The sequence below is a fragment of the Sinohyriopsis cumingii genome, chromosome 2, assembly GCF_028554795.1.
Source record: "Sinohyriopsis cumingii isolate HCF-2022 chromosome 2, ASM2855479v2, whole genome shotgun sequence".
Taxonomy (NCBI): Eukaryota; Metazoa; Mollusca; class Bivalvia; order Unionida; family Unionidae; genus Sinohyriopsis; species Sinohyriopsis cumingii.
In genome coordinates this window covers 123,221,663-123,236,368 of record NC_142962.1, presented here as the reverse complement: position 1 = coordinate 123,236,368, position 14,706 = coordinate 123,221,663, and the positions used below count along the sequence as shown (strand labels likewise).

Below are 14,706 nucleotides of genomic sequence, written 5' to 3'. Positions count from 1 at the left end.
ATACTTCTGCTATGAAATAAATGACGTTTATAATCATATGATTAAATAGAGATTTTATTTATCGTGTCAGTACATATCGAGTGACGATATGATCATTTTTTATGAATGTCTGGTTAAATAAGAACTTTTCATGAATATCTTACATTAGATGTTTTTTGTGATGCATTTTTAATAACTTTGTAAATGTTTTATTGCTTTACAAGTTCGAAAAGCAAATTACGTTCTGATAAGGCTAGACAAATGCTGTATTTGTACGCCATTCATCTCTTTTTTTAAAAATCTTACAAAGTTCATGCAATTTAACGGTATTCCATATATGTTATCAATTTGTACTTGTCTGTAACGTAACACTTTTGCTATTGTTTCATATACTTAATTGATATTTTTAGTTTCAACTCGCATACACAGAAAATCTGCATTGGTCATCACAACTTTCATTTATCACTATATTTTTCTTTCTCTTTTTGTAGTTTAGCTGATTATAGTTTTGAGTTCTTTAAACTAATAATACATCTCAATCTATGATTGTACCGCTTTCAAAGGAAATATCCTTTTTGAAGATTAAAATATTTATTTTCATGTGAAAGTCTTTTCAATAGTTGTGTTTGGTCTTAAACATATGTTAGGTTAAGTGTATGGCTTTTAGGTCTATTCATATCTACCTCTACTATTGCTGCTGTTTACGCTACTACTACTACTACTACAACTAATAATAATAATAAATGAATAAATAAATAAATAAATAAGAAGATACTTTGTTGACATAATTAGCTAACAACTACTTTTCACAACTGCCCTGCAATTAACACAATTATATGTCACATATGCATGAAAGTAGTATATAACCTGTAATATGCCCAGCTTCTGCATCAAATAAATATAATAGGAGCTACTACAAAGCATACAAGGTTAAAATATTTGATCCCATACATGAATCTCAGCTAACACATACAAATATTGCGCGGTTATAAATCAGGATTGAAAACAATTGGGTGCTTTGGTTTAATAACATGGTGCAAACTATTCTATAAAACTGTGCCAGCGTAAGCTAGGAATTTTCTAAAATACTTTCTCAGAACTAAATTACCGTTTTCACTCGGGCGTGTACTTCCAGTGTTAATGTTAATTAGAAACCTAAAATCATTATGATACTCTGGCACTAAAGAATTTAAGACCATATAAGTAAGAAGAGAATTTCTAACAATAATGCAATCTTTCATTGGCATCCATCTCAGAGTGTTAATAACATATGATCTTTTCTGTAGCAGACAGCAGTAGATAAAATATAGAAACCAGCTGTGTTCCACAATTGTTGAATCAAATGATCCAACACTTTCTAAAATTCCTATATTTTATATACTTGGATAAAATGTCATGAATCTAGATACCTGCGCGTTTGGCTCATTTAGCAGTTTCAATTGTTGTACCATTTACTTCTCAGTACATTTTCTATGTTAGGATGTTTGTTGTGCTGAACAGATTATCACTAACTGTGTTTCCTGCATAGTAAAGCTACATTTATAGTGATACATCCGTTTCATACCACATTGCTAATCCTCCTTTAATTTGGTCCCAGCAAAGATAATCAATGTTTCTATAATATATTGCGAAGTATCATCTGCATACACCGACATTGAATATATCTCAGACTCTTTCGAAAATGTTTCATATATAATATGAAAAAGAGAGGGCATATAATTGACCCCTGTGTTACTGCAATGTTTGTTATCTACTATTGAGAGAGGATGTAAACCATCAAATACCACTCTATGCTGCTACTGTATAGTTAACAGTATCAAAAGTTTGACGTAAATCTAAGAATAAACTTTCAGTTGTTATCCGTCATCCGTGTATTTTAACTAGTGATGTCACGTATGAATGATTTTGATGGAAGCCGGATTGACACGGCTAATCAAATTACCTTAGGATAAAAAGTCATAAATCAATTGAAAACATATCCATCTGGAACAGTGATACTAATGTGTAGAATACACTGAGGTCTAAAATTATTGGCACACTATTTTCTCAAGACATTTGTTCTAGTTTTGCTTGCACTTTTTTTACAAAAGTATTTATGTCAATGAAGATACAACTTAGAATTACGATATTTGAATAATATACATTTACTTTTCAATAATTATTAATTAAAATACTGAAGATTTTAGCTATTAATTATTCTATCAAGTTCTTTTGTATTGAACATTAACCATCAAACATTACAATTATTTATGATGCCAAAACAGTTGTAAAAATATGTTGGTGCTTCTAAATCTACTTTGTCGTTTACTGTGCCTGTGATTCTATAATCATTTAGATTTTAGCAATTTACCGACAAACCAGTACCAGTCTAGAAATCGGACATTATCTTTTACAAATACCTCATATAGGCATTCATTCTTATATCTATCAAGTACAAAATATATTTAACACGATATATATTTGGCATTATTATTTGATACTATTGATACTTTTTGATTGGGATCATTTTATTATTAGGGTTTTGATAATCAGATTGGAATCGTATTCAGATAAATTATAAATAATTAGAGGAATATAGTTTGGCTATTTATGCATTACATTACACTGTAGAAGTTCTGGACCTTTTCCAGTTGAATGATTGTAATCGCCTAATTTGGCTATCTAAATCGTATCAATTTTGATTTCGCGCAACAATTGATTAATATTCGGTGGATTTTCCTTCAATACTGTTCTTTCTTAGTGCACATAATGAATGGATTTAATTTGTTTGGCGTTCAAATTTGCTGTTCTGACAACGAAAAACTACCATACACAAAATTATAGTAAAAGAGTCATTTCGCGTATGACCCAAAATGTACACTATTGTGGTTGCAGTTTATTGATCGGTGTATACACAACTCTCCACTATTAACCTTGAGTTATTTACTATGCAAGTAAACACCCCTTTTGTACACTAAACATACTACATTAATGCTGTTTTTGTTAGCTTATGACATGTACTTATATAAGTATTATAACTAAGAAGCTCTACTCCTGCCGTACAGAAGAATTCCAGCGAGTGAATATCGTAATATGCAACGTACTAATTGATATTTTTTCTAGACACAATATTGTTTCACCTTGAACTCTGTACATGGAATATTGGGGATATGTTCAAGTCTAGAAAAACAAATTCTATAGTTTTTCAACTATAATGCTCTCATGTAATAAGTACATTGGTAGTACACGTGTTTGTAAACCTCAGAAAATAAATCGTATACAACTATTTTACGGGGGATGTGACGTAGATATTATTATTAATAAAGAACATACTTATTTATCTAAGACGAAATGTGTCTTCGATCCTCATACAAGCTAGAAATTTTAGAAAGTATATCTGATTGAGATTGGTCAATCACTCTTTTATGCAACAAAAGTTGATGGCTTGAACCTGTATTCGTCTATATGTTTGGCATATATAATTAAGTATTGCATTACTGCCTAAAGCTTTCCTTATAAATACAGGTAATAATACCTCCGCAGAAATGGAAACAGCTCCATGACTGACAGTCTCATATATGTAAAAATACAAAACAGGCAAAATCCTACACTGCTTAAGCGTGATGAGCATGGCACGTTATATCGTGTATGCAAAGCATGGAACACAACAGTTCGATAGCGGAAAGATAAACGTTCTGCAACGAAATGCGGTATCTCGTCTGTAGGAAACCCGTCCTTTAACTCTTTCTATCCCTGGAATAGATTATGTAGACGTTAATGTAGGCATTTTGAAAAAAAAAGAGAAAAAAGTTTTGTTGCTAATAAAATTGTTGGAATAAGTATGTTATACAAATGAATCATTTAAAATTCGGTTGCTGGTGAAGGTTATTTCAAGACCAGTGACCCAGAACCCTGAACCAGAGGTCGAGTGTGCCTAAGGACTCGTACGGTTTGAATGACCAATATCACAGTTTTGTGAAGACCCTTGACTTAGCTGGTCCATGACTTTGGCAAAAGGTAAAATAATAAGAAAGCTTTACCCAGACGGAGAGTCAAAATGTTAAGTAGCCCAGAACCGACAAAGGTTAAGTGTCCCGTGAGTCGTAAAATTTCGAAAGCCTATGACTTATGTAGCCTATGGTTTACAATACAACTATGGAGAATATAATGCGGTTCGTAGAGGGTTCTATGCAATATTTATGTCTAGTGGCCTTTGTATATTCTTGTTCCTCATAAAGGGTTTAAAATTGAACCAAAATGTTTCAAAACATGAAGTGTCCCAGAGCTCTGAAATATTATACTACTAAATCCATTTGAGTGTAGTCGATTTCCAAAAGCTGCGTAATAACAAAAATCGATTGTACTATAAAATCGATTGTACTATAAAATCGATTGTACTCTAAGCTTTAATTTAATTTTAAATTACTTTTAAGTGTTTATTGTGTACAAGCATGTATCTTTTGTACTAATTTCGCTGTGCCTTTGTCGCTTCAAAATCGCTCAAGAATTATTGCCCAAACATTGTATTAAATCTACGAAGTATCGCGCAGTTACCACGGCAACGAATAATATCTTGACACGTAATATAAAGGGAACTCGTGTGCTCTGTTGGCTTAGTTTGCAAGTGGACTTGATACGATTACTCTTGATGGCGCTCAGTGTAGATTAAGCACTACACACTTCCAAATATTTTGTGAGATACTTCCATTTCGGTTCTTTTAGATGGGTTGTACAATTTCCGCCCCGAATGTTTTTCTCTCCAAAGGGGATGAATATACAAGTTCCAAGGAAAAGACGAAACTTCCAAACGATTCATCATTTAATATCAAAGAACTGCATAAGTCGGACTCAATGATTCCTTTGACTGCACGTCAGCGTTTTAATATCACAAAATCCTGGAAGGGAATAGCTCGGAACATGGAACAAACCGGAATTTTGATGTTCTTAAGGTGAGGAAAGATAGTTTATTGATATTGAGGATGAATGGGTACTGGGAAATTTGTCTTGCCGGGTCGAGTTCACCACCGCAATCGTTCTGGGGTCGATAAGAAAATAAAAAAGGTTATTTTATCGTTGAAAGATGAGCATGAGAGAGAGACAGAGAGAGGGTGGAGGGAGCGAGGGAGGGAGGGTAACTCGAACACAATGGGAGTGGTGAACCCCAAACGGTAAAAAAGCTACTCTGCGGGATACCCCGCAAATCTTCTTACCCATCCATCCCTATTTATTATAATTAGATTATCATCGTCTATTTATTATAATTAGATTATCATCGTCTTTATCTTCAAAAATACCTTTTCATACAATATTATCCATCTATACCATAGCTTCCTTTTGTTTGAGGATTTAGTAGATAAATATGTGCTGTGTGTTTATTTGTCTGTATGTATATATGAATGTATGGGAAGGTAATAATGCTCATGACGTCACTCTCTTGATTGAAAACGTATGATTGTCCATTCATATGTGCCTATGTTTTCATTGATTTCAATTGTTGCCATGTTCATGCATCGTACTACTTATGTACAGACCGTATCCTCATAGACCTTTCGTCTAATTGAAGTCAAGTCTTATTATACGTGCATACATAATACATACATGAAGACAGATCGACAGTAATGCATTCATTAACACGTGCATATGAAGGCACTAGTCCTTGAATTTATCATATTCTGATAGTTGGAAAATATATTTGCCGTTACATTTCGTCAATGTAACTAAAGTTTTCAATATTTAAAATAGGATGAGATTCAGAAAATGAAAGACCATGTTCTTATATAGAAAGTAGAATGCTTCTTGAAAAAGTTTATATAGATTCTTTCTCTAAATTCGCCGAAATATTGTAGGGATCAATCCAAAATTTAAAAGGCTGAAGCGTTTTATTTGATATTTGAAGCAGACATAGAAATTACGATATTTGTAGTGTACAAATCTATGCGAATATGTTGAAGATATAGATACATTGTTTCATATGAGCAAATCATTTAGCAGTGGTTAAACAGCTGAAACAGCAGATTTCAAGAGTTGGCAGTAGGTTAAAGAGATAAAACAAGTAGAACTCAAGAGTTGGCAGCAGGTTAAAGAGATAAAAGAGTAGAACGCAAAGGCTGACAGTAGTTTTCAACATAGAACCGTAGCACAAGAATAATTGGTATTGTGATGAGTTTTCAAAGATGCAATGACTGCGATACTTATAAATTAAATGTATCGCACGATCAATGAAGACTCTTAATATCTTCTTGGCAAAACATTGTGTATGCTGAAGCGGAATAAATCAATCTTAACAACGTACCTCGTGCTAGTATTTTCCAGAGTTTAATAATCCGCTCATTTAATTATTACAAACTTCTAATCTTAGCATCAATTGAGTATGTTTAATGTTTATCAATATACGTCGCTTGCTATGGCTACAAATGGTAGACAAGTCAATGAGGGGAGTCATTCAGTGAAGTAACAAGTGAAAAATATAGTTTGCTGTATCTATGCAATCGGAAGCAGCCTACACTATTTGTCAAGAAAGAGGCCAAGGATAATACAACAGGCTGCAGATTGTTCACGTTAGCCGCGTGTGTTTGATTCTCCATGATAAAAAAGGATACAAACCATTGAAATATACACATAACGTTCAGGTAACGTTCAGATTAATTAAAGCAGAATTTAAAATTTATAGATGTACATAAAAGATTTGAAACTTTCCAGTGTTATGGCCAAGGTTGCATGGTCATAGTAGGATATTCCCAGTTTCTCATTCTTAAACATAGCTTGACAATTTCCAAATTTTGTCCTCTGAGCAATTTTCAAACTTTGTTTTGTCACAAGTTTCAGAACTTTGGTTTACATAAAACTGATTTCTAGATTTTCATTATTGAGACTTGAGTCCAAGTCTCGAATTAAATGTACGAAAGTCGGCTTGTTCCGATTTAGTTCTGGTATGTTACCAGCATTGATCACATTCAATTAATTTCGTTTACTCTCAAAATATTTAAGCACGAAAAAACGAGAGAACACTCAGATTTGTTGAGATTCCGTCCCATTACTATGGTGTTCAGGTAAAACAAGTTCATAATAATTAACTTTCGCTATGACTTGTGAAACATTAAATTCAATCTGCTTCTAAATCGTATATAGTGGAGTGGAAAGTGTGATGGAAAATGTAAAATTTTGGACCGTGACCTTGATCTAGAAAATACAACTCCAATGTGTCATGCGACACACCTGTCAGCGACCAACTATAAATATTACCAGGAATCGTTATGTGATCTGAAATGGCTTTATGGTTATAGAACGGAAGGGAAAATGTAATGAAGTATGAAATATCGAATTGTGTCATTTACCTTGAAGATAGGATGCACAATACGATATCAAACACTATTTCTAGGGTGCATGTAAAAGTATTCAAAGATTTATCCCTTAATTTTAAAGGGCTTAACAATTATCGAGAGGAATGGAAAGTGTCAGCTAAACATACTGACTTTATACTTGAAGATAGGCCCAACAGCGAAGTACTCGACACTAAGATGGACGATAGCGGCATACAGAATACAAAATCAAACTAGCATGAATTTCTATATGTACACATTGTACTTGACGGCTCTACATATTAAAGCAGGAGAAAACTTTACATGTACACATTTTGCTCAAATGTGTACGTGACAGATCTACATATTAAAGTACGCGAAATTTGTACCTGCACACTTTAAAATGTAGAATCGTTATGTACACATCTGAGCAAAATGTGTACATAATAAGATTTCTCGGCCATCATACTACACACCATTAAGAGGTAATGTCATCCCTTGCTCGAGAAACGTATTTGAAGTTATAAAACGGAAACGAAACTTTGACTGATGGACGGACAAAATGACGGTTGGACAGAAACGAGATCGTTATGTCTTCCGTATTTTCGAAGATAAAGGGGTGACAAATACATGACGTGTGAAACTGATGATATTTCTCTCACATGCGTACATTGTAAGTTCCATTTGCAGGATATTTACCTCATTCTTCCCGATCAAATAATACATTTTGCTACATAAAGGCGAATGAAGAGTTAATAATGTATACTTAGAAGAGCTGATTTAATTAGTGTGAAACTAGTGTGGAAGTGGGCAGTCAAAACATTCAATCTATCTACTTGAAATGGTTAAAAGATGTAAATTTTATCAAATCTTTTTCTGTTTTAGATTGTTCGAAACAAACAATGAAATTCATCAGATGTTCTTGAAAATGATTGGTGGGCAGTACGATGTATTGGAACTCAGGTCAAATAAAAACTTGGAAGGTCACGTGGCTCAAGTTATGTTCACACTGGATGAGGCAATATCTTCACTAGATGACACGGATGCTGTTATCCACCTGTTACGGTCAGTCGGGCGCTCCCATCGCCGACTGAAAGTTTTTGATCCTCAAATATTTTGGGTAAGTATCGTTTAAATTCTCATCGAATTCAAATATTTTTCATTTTCGTACACCAACGTTTTCGTACACCAACGTTTTCGTACACCAACGTTTGCAACAAAGTGTACGTTTAGTTGACGTGTTCCTACAAAGTAATACAACGCTTGAAAGATAATTGTGCTTAAAATTATATTTCTTGGTAAAGTATTCCAGTAGAGGAAGGATACATATTCATCCTGCAAATCATTAGTATCTGAAGGATGTCACGTATGCATTGCTCTTAAGAATTATAGAACTGTGTTAACGAAATAGCAAAATTCATCTAATGGACACGATGTTCAAACAGGAAGATGAACGAATCTGCATGTTATGTAGTTTTTATTACTGGATAAAGAAGGAAATATATCTTGAATTAGAATGTCAGTGTTACGTGAGTTATAGAACCAAGTACATATCGAAACTGTATTGGAGGCATCCATATATGACCTTACGGTCAAGAAATAGTCCAAAGGTCATGCGAAATTCAAGCAATTTGAATTTTAAAATTTTAAACTTCTGAATAAAATATTGAGGTCTGCACCATAACGTTTCAAAGAATTATTAAATATTCAGCATAATGTACACGTTCTAAAATGGCATAATCAGCTGCTAAACTAGGTGATAACTACAGCAGCTCCAGCTGTTGATAATATACTCGATAATTATACCATGTATAATACTTCGTCTATCCCTTTATATGAATGTACTCGCCTTCTTCAGATTGCGTGTTAGTTCTTTTATAGTAAATGACATGAATTCAAGAATCAAAAGTTTTCGTATTTGTCAGCATATGAAGTAATTATGATTCATAATGTTCACTTTTAAATTACAGTATATATATATATATATATATATATATATATATATATATATATATATATATATATATATATATATATATATATATATATAGACAGACTAGGAATATCTACGTCTTTCGAGTAGATGTATGGAATTATTTCACGGGTAAAGTGGAAACAATGTATTGTCACGAGTGAAATATTTCATGATATATTTTAAGGCAAAAGTCCATCAATTGAATACATAGAATCCGAATGACGTCTTAAGCATCCATATTTGGGCATACTGGCAGATGTACGTTTGATTGTATATGGTGTTTAGAAGTTGACCCATTGAATCTCAAGAAATTGTTCCAAAACATATACTCTTAAGCAGAATGCAAATCACGATTTCTGTTAGTATGTATATTTGTAATTTACAAGTTGATTTTGTCTCAGTGTGCCTTGTTCCAAATGACAGTTTGGGTGGTCGCGTTTAGCAGAAACTGTCAGGATGCTCATCGTCAATGTGTATGCCTCTGATTATAATCAGCTTTGCATACCTAGTTGTTTTCAAAAGACCGGAGGGCCGATATGCAATAACGGTTTAGACAGCATTAAAAGCAGAATAGCAGACTTGTGTATGGTGAAGAGAATATCCAAATGAGCTGAACATTAGAGGTAGTCAGTAACTCGTCTTAGTCACGCGAACTACCTTTGCACGGACTTCAAATCAGAATAAAACGGTCGAATGTTCGGGCATTGGAATATTACCAGAAGTTCTGACGGCATTGAAAGACTCGTTCATTTATTGTAAAATAATATAGACTAAAATATGGAATTAGCATTAATATAGCTAAACAAGAAAACCTCAAAGTAAATTGCGTCAATAAAAGCAAAAGAAAAGAGTAGAGATCAATGCTTTGCATGGATACAAAGAAAAAGTAAATGTAGGGATGGCTCTGAAACTAGCATTGGTTCCTTTGTGTGGGGTTTTTATCCGTTTTCGTGCACATTATATATTCCGGCCAGTATATTTGGTGATGAGCCCAAGAAAACTTCAGGAAGATCCACTGATCCACAGAAAGATACCGGTAAGTTTTCTCACATACCCACGTTTTGCAGGCGAGACTTGAACATTAGCTGACACGGGTTAGGGGTGGATACAATGACTGACAAGTTGCAACTGGTTGATGTTTTGATGATTTCATTTAAAAATAACTTAATAATCTACTATCATGGAAATGGTAAATTTTTTTTAAAAAAATGTATTTTTACTAATGTTAAAGTTAATGTTTGAATCTCGTATTTACACTCCTACCCCGCACCCCCCACCCCCCACCCCTCGCTCAAACATTAGTTAGTGTAGAACGTATATCCGGAACATTGTTTCATCTCCTCAAATGTATACTTAAAATCAACGGATCTCAAGAAATTCGAAAATTCAAATGCGATATACAGATGTCACGTGCGCAAAAGTGATGATACAATTTTCCCCGATCAACGTACGATACTGATTATGTGTTTGTTGTGTTCGCCGAAACAAAAAAAAATCATTGACTATAAAAACTACTCTTGCATTGCAAGTAGATTTTAAATATTCGTTCAGTTGCCGCATAAAGTGTGGGGATATTGTGTCTTATTTCTGCAGACACATACCATATGTATTCTCGATGACCTCTTTACGTTGAACTGACTTGATGTCAGTGTCAATAATTTGGCACAAAAATAATACACTCTTATACTAGAAAGACAACACTAAAATACAGGGGCAGTATTTACCAGCAGAGCAAAACTAGGTCACAAAATTCAGTTTTATACAGTATGGTCCTTCTGTCGTGCTAATTGAAATCTTCATTAAATACACGGAGATAATAAATTATACAGTCATGGCACTGCAAAATTACCATATTTGATTAAGTTAATCAGCTGTGTTACACATTGACTTTAGCGAGGGTATTGACATTCCACGTTGATATAATTATACTGAGTATATCGACAGTTGTTAATTTTGTCCTATCTAAACTAAGCACACATGCTCTCTCTCTCTCTCTCTCTCTCTCTCTCTCTCTCTCTCTCTCTCTCTTCATACTGTCGTCAAGTGTGACAGTGTATTTGGGCTGAATGGATTGAGTCTGAGGAACATGAGATGAAATTGGTGGAGGTGGATGAGTTGACATTACCTTTACTGTAGGGCATGTAAAGCATTGGTAGAACATAAATGACTTGAAAGGTTTCTCTATGTCTAAAAATTACAAGACTTCCGGAACTCCTATTTTGTTTCGTTTTGCAAATAATAGCTGTGCCATTTCAACATATGTTTAAATTCAACCGCGTAACTAACGTGATTCAGAAACATTGTGCTAAAATTTGTACCTGAGCAGGACAAGCGTTGTTTTCTTTATAGGTATTATGTATTGATATAAATGGTTTGTTTATATATTGCCATATCAACGAATTTTGTCAGTCCTGCAAATATATTTATGTGATATGTATTGAATATAGATGTAATGAAATTGCATGCATCGCCCTATCAATTATGATGCAAATGAAGATGTGAAAGACCTAGACATATTACTGATTTCTTTTTGAATGGGAACAAAATCGGTATAAGAACAGACACGCTCATTTTTCAATATATTTATTTAGGATTTGAACTCAATATATTTCAGGATTCAGGAAGTAGTGGAGCCTGCAGATAAATCATTTACTACACTCGCTAGTAGTTAAGTGGGCCACCCTAGGGACAATGGGAATTAGCATTACAAACCCCCCGCCCCGGGCCACTCTAGGGACAATGGAAATTTAACATGGAGAAAAACGCTGGACCACTCTAGGGACAATGGGAATTTAACACAGAGTTTGGGCTTGTCTAGGGACAAGGGAAATTAACATGAGGAATAGAGTTTGGGCTTGTCTAGGGACAAAGGGAATTGAACATGGGATTTTTTCTTTTTTTTAAAAAAAATTTGAAAAAAGGGGGAGGCAATTGAAAAGTCATTCTCTTTTCGAGAAATATGGCTGGCCCTGAAAAGGGCCTTTGGTTTTTCTTCTTCTTCTTCTGCTTCTAATTTCTTCTTTTTCTCAACCAACTTCTTATTTTCTCTCCTACACTCTTTCTCTTCTTTTTTTTTTTCTCCTCTTCTTTCTTCTCTTCCTCCTCTTCTTTCTTCCTCTTCTCATTTTCTTCTTCTTCTTCAATTTTTTCGTTCCATTTGCGTATTCTTATCCTTTCCTCTTCATCCTCCTTCTCCTCCTTTATTTCTTTCATGACACCACTTATCATATCCTTTACCTTTCTTAAGTTATTAATTTCCATCATTACACGATGGGGACTATAGGAAGAGTGGTCTTCAACGAGTCTTATTAACATCTGCTCCATCATTCCTAAATTGTCCAAAACGTCTTGCAATGTTTGCATTTTGTCAATTTGGTTAGAAGCCATCTTCTTTGTAGAATGGTTTGAACGACGAATACTGTGGGTTCTTATAGTGAAAGCGCGTACGTGAAGGAAAACATCCCCCTAAAACATAAAATTGATCTTACCTAGATCATGACCCAACAACGCGCGGACGTGAAGGAAAACATCCCCTACTTTCTCATTTCATATAATAAAACCGAAACTATACTCTCCACATACGCTAAGAAACAATAAATAAACCCATAATCTACTATTCACACAAACATACCTGAGCTCTTACAAACACTAACACACAAACACATACCCTCACACAATGAAAAAAGAGTTAGTGTTTATATTCACACTACTCTACCTACACACATTGGCAAATGGATCGTTATTTCTTTTCTAGAGTATTGGGTAGCCCTGAAAAGGGCTGTTTTTTGGAACTTCATGGACACCTGGTTAATGGTGACACCTTCCAGGCCTGGCGCCACATACACATCTTGTCCCCCAGTTACTTTTTACCTTTTGGGGGGAGAGAGCAGAGGCAGGATATGTGGCTTCAGAATCCCAATTTTCGGTTTCTGGGATTCTGAAATTTTTTCTTCTTCTCTCCTTTTCTTCCTCCTCTTCTTTGTATCTTCTCTCCTCCTCTTTGTATCTTCTTTCCTCTTCTTCTTTATATCTTCTCTCCTCCTCTTCTTTGTTTCTTCTTTCCCCCTCCTCTTTTATCCTTCCCTCTTCCACAATGGCTTCCGCGGCCAGTTCATTTAATATGCGCCTGGCATATTCCAGATGCACATGAAGTTCCAACAGTTTAGACAGTCTCGTGTTCATTTTTGGTGTTGATCAATCAACAAGGGTAGCTAGACTGCCGAACGAGTTTCAATTTATAGTGAAAGCGCGGACGTGAAGGAAAACATCCCCTAGAAAACATAAAATTGATCTTACCTAGATCATGTCCAAAAAAAAACAACGCGCGGACCTAAAAGAAACACTCACTCACTTTTTTATGCTACCCATCACTATTTTAAAATTTTTTATAAATCACTTCAATAGACTATCCACATACGCAAAGCAATCCAATCTAACTCCAAATATACACCTCAAACACCAAAAAAGACATCATTTTAATCTACTATCCATACCAACTTACTTAACCACTTACAAACACAAACACACAAACACATACCCTCACATTTTTTAAAAAGAGTTAGTGTTTATTTTCACACTACTCTACCTACACACATTGGCAAATCGATCGTTATTTCTTTTCTAGAGTATTGGGTAGCGCTGAAAAGGGCTGTTTTTTTGTGTTTGCTATGGCATTCTTTTTTAGTTTCTAAGAATGCGATGTCCTCTGAAGATAGACTTTCTGGCGATAGGTCTGCTTCTTCGGAAAGAGAAGAAGAACTCTTTGGTGTCGATACGACAATCGACAAAGCCTCTGTCAGCTTCAGGTTGCTGCTGTTGTTGTTGTTGTTGTTGTTGCTGCTGTCTCTGAAGTCTGCATTCTCTGTCCATTCTTCTTTTTCCCTGTTCATTTCTTCTCTGAAGAGTTCTTCTATCAGGTCTTCAGTGATTTTTAACATTCTCACATTCTCTATTTCTTCTGGCTTCGGTATCAGACTGTGTCTGACCCTATGCAAATTCACGTAGGCTTCGTTGAGCTTAGCTAGTTTGGAACACATCTTCTTAGGAGAATGAGTCGACAATGGATGGTTAGACTGGAAACAACCCCGGTTCTTAAAGTCAAAGCGCGGACGGGAAGGAAAACATCCCCACACGGTTTTCGAGCCGCAACGTTCAAATAGTGTTATGGGAGGGATAGAGAGAAGTCAAAGAGCATCAATCCAACATTCTTCTAGCTAAACAAAAGACAAAGGCATTTTTTTCAAAACACAACATTTTTTATTCAAAAATCACTTAACACTAAACAACAACTCTAACATTTTTAACAATAATCCAACAATATAACATCAAACAATTGTTTCAAATCACAAACATTTTTTTTCTCAATTGACAATCTACTTTAAACAGGGCTGACAACGTTGTGAATGAAATTGTGATTTCCACTGTTGGAAATCATTAGGCCATTGATGGACACTACGTTTCCTAGCTTGAGACAAA

At 34.7% G+C, this 14,706-nt stretch overlaps 1 protein-coding gene across 1 annotated transcript in view; it reads left to right on the top strand.

The window, feature by feature from the left end:
* The first annotated feature begins 4,697 nt into the window (after nt 1–4,697).
* The window catches only part of LOC149805738 (neuroglobin-like), a 29,810-nt gene continuing 19,801 nt past the window's right edge, over nt 4,698–14,706 (top strand). The window contains exons 1-2 of the mRNA XM_089936811.1: nt 4,698–4,907; nt 8,142–8,376. Coding sequence (XP_089792937.1) covers nt 4,810–4,907; nt 8,142–8,376 — 333 coding nt within the window. The 5' untranslated portion in view covers nt 4,698–4,809. The remainder of the gene's footprint in view (nt 4,908–8,141; nt 8,377–14,706) is intronic.